General features: G+C 40.3%; 1 protein-coding gene across 1 annotated transcript in view; it reads left to right on the forward strand.

Moving 5' to 3' along the window:
- LOC143285136 (uncharacterized) overlaps positions 1–12,500 on the forward strand; it is a 35,487-nt gene that overhangs the window by 19,092 nt on the left and 3,895 nt on the right. The window contains exons 9-17 of the mRNA XM_076592359.1: positions 766–891; positions 2,633–2,767; positions 3,855–3,980; positions 5,700–5,834; positions 6,819–6,944; positions 8,727–8,861; positions 9,858–9,983; positions 11,730–11,855; positions 12,497–12,500. The exon at positions 12,497–12,500 is cut by the window's right edge and continues 99 nt beyond it. Coding sequence (XP_076448474.1) covers positions 766–891; positions 2,633–2,767; positions 3,855–3,980; positions 5,700–5,834; positions 6,819–6,944; positions 8,727–8,861; positions 9,858–9,983; positions 11,730–11,855; positions 12,497–12,500 — 1,039 coding nt within the window. The remainder of the gene's footprint in view (positions 1–765; positions 892–2,632; positions 2,768–3,854; positions 3,981–5,699; positions 5,835–6,818; positions 6,945–8,726; positions 8,862–9,857; positions 9,984–11,729; positions 11,856–12,496) is intronic.

The raw sequence follows: 12,500 nt of genomic DNA on the forward strand, positions 1-12,500 counted from the left end.
ATACTCTCTCTACTCTCTCTCTCTCTCTCTCTCTCTCTCTGGGCTCTATACTCATGGTGGTAGCACTGGATAAGAGCTACAATTCAGTTACGACAGAAACTGCTGAAGAACTGTTTGTAGAGTGTGACATACTGAGGGATCGTTCAATTTTCGGAGGTTTTGTTTTCTTCTTTATTTGTTTTTTGCGCAATTGGTTTTTTGTTACTTTCTCCTATGTCGAAATATTCTCAGCGATATAGCCATGTTTTGTTTGATCAAGAAACTTAAAATTGCATGTCTGAAATATATTTCGTTGTTCAGTCCACACAATGGTATGATTTATACTCCACAAATGAACTCAATAGGAAGTTCTGTCAATTTTCTTTTGTAGAAATGAATTGTTTGCATACTTTTGACAATACAGGTAGCCTGTAGAATTGTTTTGTGAACTTATACCCATTTTCACTGAAAATTCTCTGGCAGAGGCCCATTAGAAGCAGTCATGGTTCCCAGGTAGTCAGTCCTTTCTCTATTCACTGAAAAATGCATATCTCTTTGTGTATATGCAGAAGTTTTCTTCAGTTTAATGTCTATTCACTATAAGTGTTTTTTGACGGAAAGGAGTAAAATAGGGGGTAAAGGAAAGGGAATGCATGTGAATATCAGTGTAAAAAAGTGTTCATGTATCAGAGGAAAAGTATATTATAAGCATAAGTGTGTATATGTATGTGTGTGTGTTGTGTGCGTGCGTGCGTGCGTGGTGCGTGTGTGTGTTTGTTTGCACAGTGTGCAAAGCAGGTCAGTATGGGTCCTCTTGTGACGGACGGTGCTCCAAAGGCTGTCAGGACACGTGTGACACCACTGACGGAAGGTGCACATGCAAACCAGGGTGGTCAGGCTACAGATGCGAAGGTAAAACAATTTCATTGGCTGTTCTATCCTGCCCACCCTTTGTGGCTTTTTTTTTTAATCAGACCTACGGTCTGCTGTACATATTGCAGATACACATACTGTATTCTCATCGGCTCAATAGTCTGCATATATATAAGACTGACATAAGCTTACAGCTGGGCCAGCAGCAAAGTGAGAGCTGTATGATCAATGGTTTCTTCGCTGCAATGGAAACTCATTTACAGCTTAGTCGTTTAAGATGGATGATGACTTTCAACATAGGGGGCAAGATTACACTGGCTGGTAGTACTACAGCTTTGTAGGCTGGTTGGCCTTTGTGGGAGAGTGGGGGTGGTCTTGGGCAAGACGCTTTCCACTAAAATCAAATTCTATTCCAGATAGTCGGGACAGCAGTTACCTCATCCGCTGGTCTGGTGGTCATGCTCGGAAACAACTACCATACACTGTAGACTTATTTGATTTGATTTCAAAACATCCCAGTGCATCATTTGAAGCACACCCAACATTCTGAAGCACACTTTGTTTTCTTTCTGTTATTGAGAAAATTGAGTACTACAACTTCAAACAGACTGATTAGAATCTGTCATGCAACAATTCAATTAAATGGATTGTTATCACATGCCTTTAAACCAACCGTTCCTGGGTTCCAACGTTCCTGATGTAGACGTCTAACAGGTTGGTCGGTTTTAAGATAGAGAGAAGGAACCACATGACCCAAAATAATCATATAAGGAGAGTATTGAGCTTATGGAGCATGTGGAAAATATGACACCCTTACCTTAACCCCCGCCTCTCTCTCTCTATATATATATATATCTTTCTCTCTCTCTCTCTCTGTATATATATATATATAGAGAGAGAGAGAGAGAGAGAGAGAGAGATGTATATATATATATATATATATGGAGAGAGAGGGGGAGAGAGAGAGAGAGAGATTTAAGTGTGCTACAATTCAAAACAGCAGATTCGTTTATGATGAGGATAAGTACACTATAAGATGTTTCATTCTGAGGAGGTACTGCAGCTAAGAAATTAACGTGCATCTCTTTAATTAACGATGATAAACATTGCCACCATCCGTGCTGGATACACATTTTGATCTCCTTTGTATGCTGTTGTATTTTATCTTTTTTTTCTTTTGTTTACTACTTGCTTGCTCATACTAATGCACTGTTTATCTTACTTGATTATGCAGTATCTTATTTTGCTAGAGTGGAAACAAAAGCAGTGGGTGAGGGAGTGTAATGTATGAGTCAGCCATAATAGATAAACCACGGGGAGACAGACAACCAAAACCAGTCTTACTCTTAGTAAAGAAAATTGAAAGGAATGAGAATTTCTTGTCCAGGATTGGTCGTGATTTTATTTTTCAGGGGACAAAGTAATTCATACTACTCTTATTATCAAAGAGCGGCAATTTTCTGGTTAATGATTGATCTATTTTCAACACGATTTTGCCAGCGACACACTCTATTGTTGCCGTGGTTTCATTTACATGCATTTCGTGCGTGTTATACACGGGAGCCCTGAGTTTCTTCCCCAGAAGACAAGACCACCACTACTGAAGATGATTATGATTTTATATGTGGTTTGAAAAAATGTCAGTCCTCAATGGAAATGGAACCCGTAGCTCTCGCTGTCGAGGTGGGTGCTCTGTCTGTTTGTCTTATTTTCTGTCTCTGTCGCTACCCGTGTCTATCGCTCGCTTGCTACAGTGTATTGTTTTTGTTCAATGTCACAGAGTGTGAAGACGGGTATTACGGAGACCAGTGTGTGGAGACCTGTGGACTGTGTGCTGGCAACAGACCATGTGACAGGAAAACTGGGCGTTGTCACAGGTGCCAAGGATCTCAGCAGATGCCTTTCTGCAAAACAAGTAAGTTACGCATGTGAGGTATTTGAACATGCACATGATGATCCACCCTCTGAAGGCTTTGTAAATATCTTTTATCCAAATATTAAGGAAAAAAAGCAAGTGGTCTGGTTCTGGCGTGCAGTAAGAAAATTATTCTTCGTCCCTCAGTTCTCTCTCTCTCTCTCTCTCTCTCTCTCTCTCTCTCTCTCTCTCTCTCTCTCTCTCCCTCTCCCTCTCCCTCTCTCTCTCTCTCTCTCTCCCTCCCTCTCTCTCTCTCTCGCTCTCTCTCTCCCTCCCTCTTTCCCTCTCTCTCTCTCTCTGGGCTCTATACTCAAGGTGGAAGGGCTGGATAAGTGCTGCAATTCAGTTACGACAGAAACTGCTGAAGAACTGTTTGTAGAGTGTGACATACTGAGGGATCATTCAATTTTCGGAGGTTTTGTTTTCTTCTTTATTTGTTTTTTGCGTAATTGTTTTTTGTTACTTTCTCCTATGTCGAAATATTCTCAGCGATATAGCCATGTTTTGTTTGATCAAGAAACTTAAAATTGCATGTCTGAAATATATTTCGTTGTTCAGTCCGCACAATGGTATGAGCGATATAGCCATGTTTTGTTTGATCAAGAAACTTAAAATTGCATGTCTGAAATATATTTCGTTGTTCAGTCCGCACAATGGTATGATTTGTACATCCACAAATGAACTCAATAGGAAGTTCTGTCAATTTTCTTTTGGAAAAAATGAATGGTTTGCATACTTTTGACAAATACAGGTAGCCTGTAAAATTGTTTGTGAACTTATACCCATTTTCACTGAAAATTCTCTGGCAGAGGCCCTTCAGAAGCAGTCATGTTTCCCTGGTAGTCAGTCCTTTCTCTGTTCACTGAAAAATGCATATCTCTTTGTGTATATGCATAAGTTTTCTTCACTATAATTGTTTTTAGACGGACAGGAGTTAAGTAGTGGATAAAGGAAAGGGAATGCATGTGAATATCAGTGTAAAAAAAGTGTTCATGTTATGTATCAGAGGAAAAGTATATTATAAGCATAAGTGTGTATATGTATGTGTGTGTGTTGTGTGCGTGCGTGTGTGTGTTTGTTTGCACAGTGTGCAAAGCAGGTCAGTATGGGTCCTCTTGTGACGGACGGTGCTCCAAAGGCTGTCAGGACACGTGTGACACCACTGACGGAAGGTGCACATGCAAACCAGGGTGGTCAGGCTACAGATGCGAAGGTAAAACAGTTTCAATGGCGTTTTTTTTTTTTTTTTTATCTAACCTGCACTCTGCTCTTCATATTGGAGATACACATACTGTACACTCATCAGCTCAATGCTCTGCATATATATAAGACTGACATAAGCTTACAGCTGGGTCAGCAGCTAAGTGAGAGCTGTATGATCAATGGTTTCTCCACTGCAATGGAAACTCATTTACGGCTTAATCGTTTAAGATGGATGATGACTTTCAAACTAGGAGGCAAGATTACACTGGTTCGTAGTACTACAGCTTTGTAGGCTGGTTGGCCTTTGCGGAGAGAGTGGGGGTGGTCTTGGGCAAGACACTCTCCACTAAAATCAAATTCTAGCCCAGATAGTCGGGACAGCAGTTACCTCATCCGCTGGTCTGATGGTCATGCTCGGAAACAACTACCATACACTGTAGACTTATTTGATTTGATTTCAAAACATCCCAGTGCATCATTTGAGGCACACCCAACATTCTGAAGCAACACTTTGTTTCTTTCTGTTATTGAGAAAATTGAGTACTACAACTTCAAACAGACTGATTAGAATCTGTCATGCAACAATTCAATTAAATGGATTATTATCACATGCCTTTAAACCAACCGTTCCTGGGTTCCAACGTTCCTGATGTAGACGTCTAACAGGTTGGTCGGTTTTAAGATAGAGAGAAGGAACCACATGACCCAAAATAATCATATAAGGAGAGTATTGAGCTTATGGAGCATGTGGAAAATATGACACCCTTACCTTAACCCCCGCCTCTCTCTCTCTATATATATATATATCTTTCTCTCTCTCTCTCTCTGTATATATATATATATATATATAGAGAGAGAGAGAGAGATATGTATATATATATATATATATATGGAGAGAGAGGGGGGAGAGAGAGAGAGAGAGATTTAAGTGTGCTACAATTCAAAACAGCAGATTCGTTTATGATGAGGATAAGTACACTATAAGATGTTTCATTCTGAGGAGGTACTGCAGCTAAGAAATTAACGTGCATCTCTTTAATTAACGATGATAAACATTGCCACCATCCGTGCTGGATACACATTTTGATCTCCTTTGTATACTGTTGTATTTTATCTTTTTTTTCTTTTGTTTACTACTTGCTTGCTCATACTAATGCACTGTTTATCGTACTTGATTATGCAGTATCTTATTTTGCTAGAGTGGAAACAAAAGCAGTGGGTGAGGGAGTGTAATGTGTGAGTCAGCCATAATAGATAAACCACGGGGAGACAGACAACCAAAACCAGTCTTACTCTTAGTAAAGAAAATTGAAAGGAATGAGAATTTCTTGTCCAGGATTGGTCGTGATTTTATTTTTCAGGGGACAAAGTAATTCATACTACTCTTATTATCAAAGAGCGGCAATTTTCTGGTTAATGATTGATCTATTTTCAACACGATTTTGCCAGCGACACACTCTATTGTTGTCGTGGTTTCATTTACATGCATTTCGTGCATGTTATACACGGGAGCCCTGAGTTTCTTCCCCAGAAGACAAGACCACCACTACTGAAGATGATTATGATTTTATATGTGGTTTGAAAAAATGTCAGTCCTCAATGGAAATGGAACCCGTAGCTCTCGCTGTCGAGGTGGGTGCTCTGTCTGTTTGTCTTATTTTCTGTCTCTGTCGCTACCCGTGTCTATCGCTCGCTTGCTACAGTGTATTGTTTTTGTTCAATGTCACAGAGTGTGAAGACGGGTATTACGGAGACCAGTGTGCGGAGACCTGTGGACTGTGTGCTGGCAACAGACCATGTGACAGGAAAACTGGGCGTTGTCACAGGTGCCAAGGATCTCAGCAGATGCCTTTCTGCAAAACAAGTAAGTTACGCATGTGAGGTATTTGAACATGCACATGATGATCCACCCTCTGAAGGCTTTGTAAATATCTTTTATCCAAATATTAAGGAAAAAACGCAAGTGGTTTGGTTCTGGCGTGCAGTAAGAAAATTATTCTTCGTCCCTCAGTTCTCTCTCTCTCTCTCTCTCTCTCTCTCTCTCTCTCTCTCTCTCTCTCTCTCTCCCTCTCCCTCTCTCTCTCTCTCTCTCTCCCTCCCTCTCTCTCTCTCTCGCTCTCTCTCTCCCTCCCTCTTTCCCTCTCTCTCTCTCTCTGGGCTCTATACTCAAGGTGGAAGCGCTGGATAAGTGCTGCAATTCAGTTACGACAGAAACTGCTGAAGAACTGTTTGTAGAGTGTGACATACTGAGGGATCATTCAATTTTCGGAGGTTTTGTTTTCTTCTTTATTTGTTTTTTGCGTAATTGTTTTTTGTTACTTTCTCCTATGTCGAAATATTCTCAGCGATATAGCCATGTTTTGTTTGATCAAGAAACTTAAAATTGCATGTCTGAAATATATTTCGTTGTTCAGTCCGCACAATGGTATGATTTGTACATCCACAAATGAACTCAATAGGAAGTTCTGCAATTTTCTTTTGGAAAAAATGAATGGTTTGCATACTTTTGACAAATACAGGTAGCCTGTAAAATTGTTTGTGAACTTATACCCATTTTCACTGAAAATTCTCTGGCAGAGGCCCTTCAGAAGCAGTCATGTTTCCCTGGTAGTCAGTCCTTTCTCTGTTCACTGAAAAATGCATATCTCTTTGTGTATATGCATAAGTTTTCTTCACTATAATTGTTTTTAGACGGACAGGAGTTAAGTAGTGGATAAAGGAAAGGGAATGCATGTGAATATCAGTTTAAAAAAGTGTTCATGTTATGTATCAGAGGAAAAGTATATTATAAGCATAAGTGTATGTATGTGTGTGTTGTGTGCGTGCATGTGTGTGTTTGTTTGCACAGTGTGCAAAGCAGGTCAGTATGGGTCCTCTTGTGACGGACGGTGCTCCAAAGGCTGTCAGGACACGTGTGACACCACTGACGGAAGGTGCACGTGCAAACCAGGGTGGTCAGGCTACAGATGCGAAGGTAAAACAATTTCATTGGCTGTTCTATCCTGCCCACCCTTTGTGGCTTTTTTTTCTTTTTTTTAATCAGACCTACGGTCTGCTGTACATATTGCAGATACACATACTGTATTCTCATCGGCTCAATAGTCTGCATATATATAAGACTGACATAAGCTTACAGCTGGGCCAGCAGCAAAGTGAGAGCTGTATGATCAATGGTTTCTCCGCTGCAATGGAAACTCATTTACAGCTTAGTCGTTTAAGATGGATGATGACTTTCAACATAGGGGGCAAGATTACACTGGCTGGTAGTACTACAGCTTTGTAGGCTGGTTCGCCTTTGTGGAGAGAGTGAGGGTGGTCTTGGGCAAGACGCTTTCCACTCAAATCAAATTCTAGCCCAGATAGTCAGACAGCAGTTACCTCATCCGCTGGTCTGGTGGTCATGCTCGGAAACAACTACCATACACTGTAGACTTATTTGATTTGATTTCAAAACATCCCAGTGCATCATTTGAGGCACACCCAACATTCTGAAGCACACTTTGTTTCTTTCTGTTATTGAGAAAATTGAGTACTACAACTTCAAACAGACTGATTAGAATCTGTCATGCAACAATTCAATTAAATGGATTATTATCACATGCCTTTAAACCAACCGTTCCTGGGTTCCAACGTTCCTGATGTAGACGTCTAACAGGTTGGTCGGTTTTAAGATAGAGAGAAGGAACCACATGACCCAAAATAATCATATAAGGAGAGTATTGAGCTTATGGAGCATGTGGAAAATATGACACCCTTACCTTAACCCCCGCCTCTCTCTCTCTCTATATATATATATATATATCTTTCTCTCTCTCTCTGTATATATATATATATATATATATATATATATATATATACAGAGAGAGAGAGAGAGAGAGAGAGAGAGAGATGTATGTATATATATATATATATATATGGAGAGAGAGGGGGGAGAGAGAGAGAGAGAGATTTAAGTGTGCTACAATTCAAAACAGCAGATTCGTTTATGATGAGGATAAGTACACTATAAGATGTTTCATTCTGAGGAGGTACTGCAGCTAAGAAATTAACGTGCATCTCTTTAATTAACGATGATAAACATTGCCACCATCCGTGCTGGATACACATTTTGATCTCGTTTGTATAATGTTGTATTTTATCTTTTTTTTTTCTTTTGTTTACTACTTGCTTGCTCATACTAATGCACTATTTATCGTACTTGATTATGCAGTATCTTATTTTGCTAGAGTGGAAACAAAAGCAGTGGGTGAGGGAGTGTAATGTGTGAGTCAGCCATAATAGATAAACCACGGGGAGACAGACAACCAAAACCAGTCTTACTCTTAGTAAAGAAAATTGAAAGGAATGAGAATTTCTTGTCCAGGATTGGTCGTGATTTTATTTTTCAGGGGACAAAGTAATTCATACTACTCTTATTATCAAAGAGCGGCAATTTTCTGGTTAATGATTGATCTATTTTCAACACGATTTTGCCAGCGACACACTCTATTGTTGCCGTGGTTTCATTTACATGCATTTCGTGCATGTTATACACGGGAGCCCTGAGTTTCTTCCCAAAAAGACAAGACCACCACTACTGAAGATGATTATAATTTTATATGTGGTTTGAAAAAATGTCAGTCCTCAATGGAAATGGAACCCGTAGCTCTCGCTGTCGAGGTGGGTGCTCTGTCTGTTTGTCTTATTTTCTGTCTCTGTCGCTACCCGTGTCTATCGCTCGCTTGCTACAGTGTATTGTTTTTGTTCAATGTCACAGAGTGTGAAGACGGGTATTACGGAGACCAGTGTGCGGAGACCTGTGGACTGTGTGCTGGCAACAGACCATGTGACAGGAAAACTGGGCGTTGTCACAGGTGCCAAGGATCTCAGCAGATGCCTTTCTGCAAAACAAGTAAGTTACGCATGTGAGGTATTTGAACATGCACATGATGATCCACCCTCTGAAGGCTTTGTAAATATCTTTTATCCAAATATTAAGGAAAAAACGCAAGTGGTTTGGTTCTGGCGTGCAGTAAGAAAATTATTCTTCGTCCCTCAGTTCTCTCTCTCTCTCTCTCTCTCTCTCTCTCTCTCTCTCTCTCTCTCTCTCTCTCTCTCTCTCTCTCTCTCCCTCTCTCTCTCTCTCTCTCCCTCCCTCTCTCTCTCTCTCGCTCTCTCTCTCCCTCCCTCTTTCCCTCTCTCTCTCTCTCTGGGCTCTATACTCAAGGTGGAAGCGCTGGATAAGTGCTGCAATTCAGTTACGACAGAAACTGCTGAAGAACTGTTTGTAGAGTGTGACATACTGAGGGATCATTCAATTTTCGGAGGTTTTGTTTTCTTCTTTATTTGTTTTTTGCGTAATTGTTTTTTGTTACTTTCTCCTATGTCAAAATATTCTCAGCGATATAGCCATGTTTTGTTTGATCAAGAAACTTAAAATTGCATGTCTGAAATATATTTCGTTGTTCAGTCCGCACAATGGTATGATTTGTACATCCACAAATGAACTCAATAGGAAGTTCTGTCAATTTTCTTTTGGAAAAAATGAATGGTTTGCATACTTTTGACAAATACAGGTAGCCTGTAAAATTGTTTGTGAACTTATACCCATTTTCACTGAAAATTCTCTGGCAGAGGCCCTTCAGAAGCAGTCATGTTTCCCTGGTAGTCAGTCCTTTCTCTGTTCACTGAAAAATGCATATCTCTTTGTGTATATGCATAAGTTTTCTTCACTATAATTGTTTTTAGACGGACAGGAGTTAAGTAGTGGATAAAGGAAAGGGAATGCATGTGAATATCAGTGTAAAAAAAGTGTTCATGTTATGTGTAAGAGGAAAAGTATATTATAAGCATAAGTGTATGTATGTGTGTGTGTTACGTGCGTGCGTTTGTGTGTTTGTTTGCACAGTGTGCAAAGCAGGTCAGTATGGGTCCTCTTGTGACGGACGGTGCTCCAAAGGCTGTCAGGACACGTGTGACACCACTGACGGAAGGTGCACGTGCAAACCAGGGTGGTCAGGCAACAGATGCGAAGGTAAAACAGTTTCAATGGCTTTTTTTTTATCTAAACTGGGCTCTGCTCTTCATATTGGAGATACACATACTGTACACTCATCGGCTCAATGCTCTGCATATATATAAGACTGACGTAAGCTTACAGCTGGGTCAGCAGCAAAGTGAGAGCTGTATGATCAATGGTTTCTCTGCTGCAATGGAAACTCATTTACAGCTTAATCGTTTAAGATGGATGATGACTTTCAAACTAGGACGCAAGATTACACTGGCTCATAGTACTACAGCTTTGTAGGCTGGTTGGCCTTTGTGGGAGAGTGGGGGTGGTCTTGGGCAAGACGCTTTCCACTGAAATCAAATTCTAGCCCAGATAGTCGGACAGCAGTTACCTCATCCGCTGGTCTGGTGGTCATGCTCGGAAACAACTACCATACACTGTAGACTTATTTGATTTGATTTCAAAACATCCCAGTGCATCATTTGAGGCACACCCAACATTCTGAAGCACACTTTGTTTTCTTTCTGTTATTGAGAAAATTGAGGACTACAACTTCAAACAGACTGATTAGAATCTGTCATGCAACAATTCAATTAAATGGATTATTATCACATGCTTTTAAACCAACCGTTCCTCGGTTTCAACGTTCCTAATGTAAACGTCTAACAGGTTGGTCGGTTTTAAGATAGAGAGAAGGAACCACATGACGCAAAATAATCATGTAAGGAGAGTATTGAGCTTATGGAGCATGTGGAAAATATGACACCCTTACCTTAACCCCCGCCTCTCTCTCTATATATATATATATATATCTTTCTCTCTCTCTCTCTGTATATATATATATATATATAGAGAGAGAGAGAGAGAGAGAGAGAGAGATAGAAAGAAAGAGAGAGAGAGAGAGAGAGAGAGAGATTTAAGTGTGCTACAATTCAAAACAGCAGATTCTTTTATTATGAGGATAAGATTTTTCATTCTGAGGAGGTACTGCAGCTAAGAAATTAACGTGCATCTCTTTAATTAACGATGATAAACATTGCCACCATCCGTGCTGGATACACATTTTGATCTCCTTTGTATGCTGTTGTATTTTATCCTTTTTTTTTCTTTTGTTTACTACTTGCTTGCTCATACTAATTCACTGTTTGTCGTACTTGATTATGCAGTATCTTATTTTGCTAGAGTGGAAACAAAAACAGTGGGTGAGGGAGTGTAATGTGTGAGTCAGCCATAATAGATAAACCACGGGGAGACACACTCTATTGTTGCCGTGGATCTCAGCAGATGCCTTTCTGCAAAACGAGTAAGTTACTCATGTGAGGTATTTGAACATGTGGGAGACAGACAACCAAAACCAGTCTTACTCTTAGAAAAGAAAATTGACAAAAATGAGATTTTTTTTTTGTCCAGAATTGGTCGTGAGTTGTTGTTTTTTCAGGAGAAAAAGTAATTCATACTACTCTTATTATCAAACAGCAGCAATTTTCTGGTTAATGATTGATCTATTTTCAACACGATTTTGCCAGGGACATACTGTTGACAATACAGGTAGCCTGTAGAATTATTTTGATTTAACTTATACCCATTTTCACTGAAAATACCCTGGCAGAGGCCCTTCAGAAGCAGTCATGTTTCCCTGGTAGTCAGTCTTTTCTCTATTAACTGAAAAATGTATATATGTTTGTGTATATGCATAAGTGTGTGTATGTATGTATGTATGTGTGTTGCGTGCGTGCGTGCGTGCGTGTATGCGTGTGTCTGTTTGCACAGTGTGCAAAGCAGGTCAGTATGGGCCCTCTTGTAACGGACGATGCTCCAAAGGCTGTCAGGACACGTGTGACACCACTGACGGAAGGTGCACGTGCAAACCAGGGTGGTCAGGTGACAAGTGTGAAGGTAAAACATCTTCAACGTTAGTTCTGTTCTTTCCTTCCTACCTCTCATGTGACCTGCACTCTTCTCGACATGATTGGAACTGCGTACTGTAGGCTCATCTGTTCAATGCTAGGGATTGACATAAGCTTACAGTTGGACCAGAGTGAACGTGAGAGCAATGTGATCAATAGTTTCTCCTCTGCATTGGGAACTCATTTACAGCTTAGTCTTTTGTGAAGGACCATGACTCTCAAACTAGGAGGCAAAATTACACTGGCTCTTAACGATGCAACCTTGGTAGGATAGCTGTTGGCTAAGTCGTTAAGGTCGAGTTCTTCCAGTCTATAGATTGACTGTAGTCAATCAAGATCAATTGAATACTGTGCAGAGCTAAATAACCATAAAGCCAAGGAAGTGGAGAGTGTGTGGAAGCATACTGACGGTACAAGATTCCTCAAATGACGAGAACTTCCCAGCATGTACGAATTCCTGGAATATCTGATCATTTAGGTAGACGGGGAGGGGAGGGGTGTAGGGATTGAGTTTGTGTGTATGTGTGTGGGAGGGTGGGTGAGGAGGGGTTGTTGTTATGTTTGTTGTTATGTATGACATGTAAAATTGGATCACATATCAATAATGCGGTGGTTCGTGTCTCTGCACAGTTGA

The sequence above is a fragment of the Babylonia areolata genome, chromosome 8 (genome assembly GCF_041734735.1).
Source record: "Babylonia areolata isolate BAREFJ2019XMU chromosome 8, ASM4173473v1, whole genome shotgun sequence".
NCBI classification, from domain to species: Eukaryota; Metazoa; Mollusca; class Gastropoda; order Neogastropoda; family Buccinidae; genus Babylonia; species Babylonia areolata.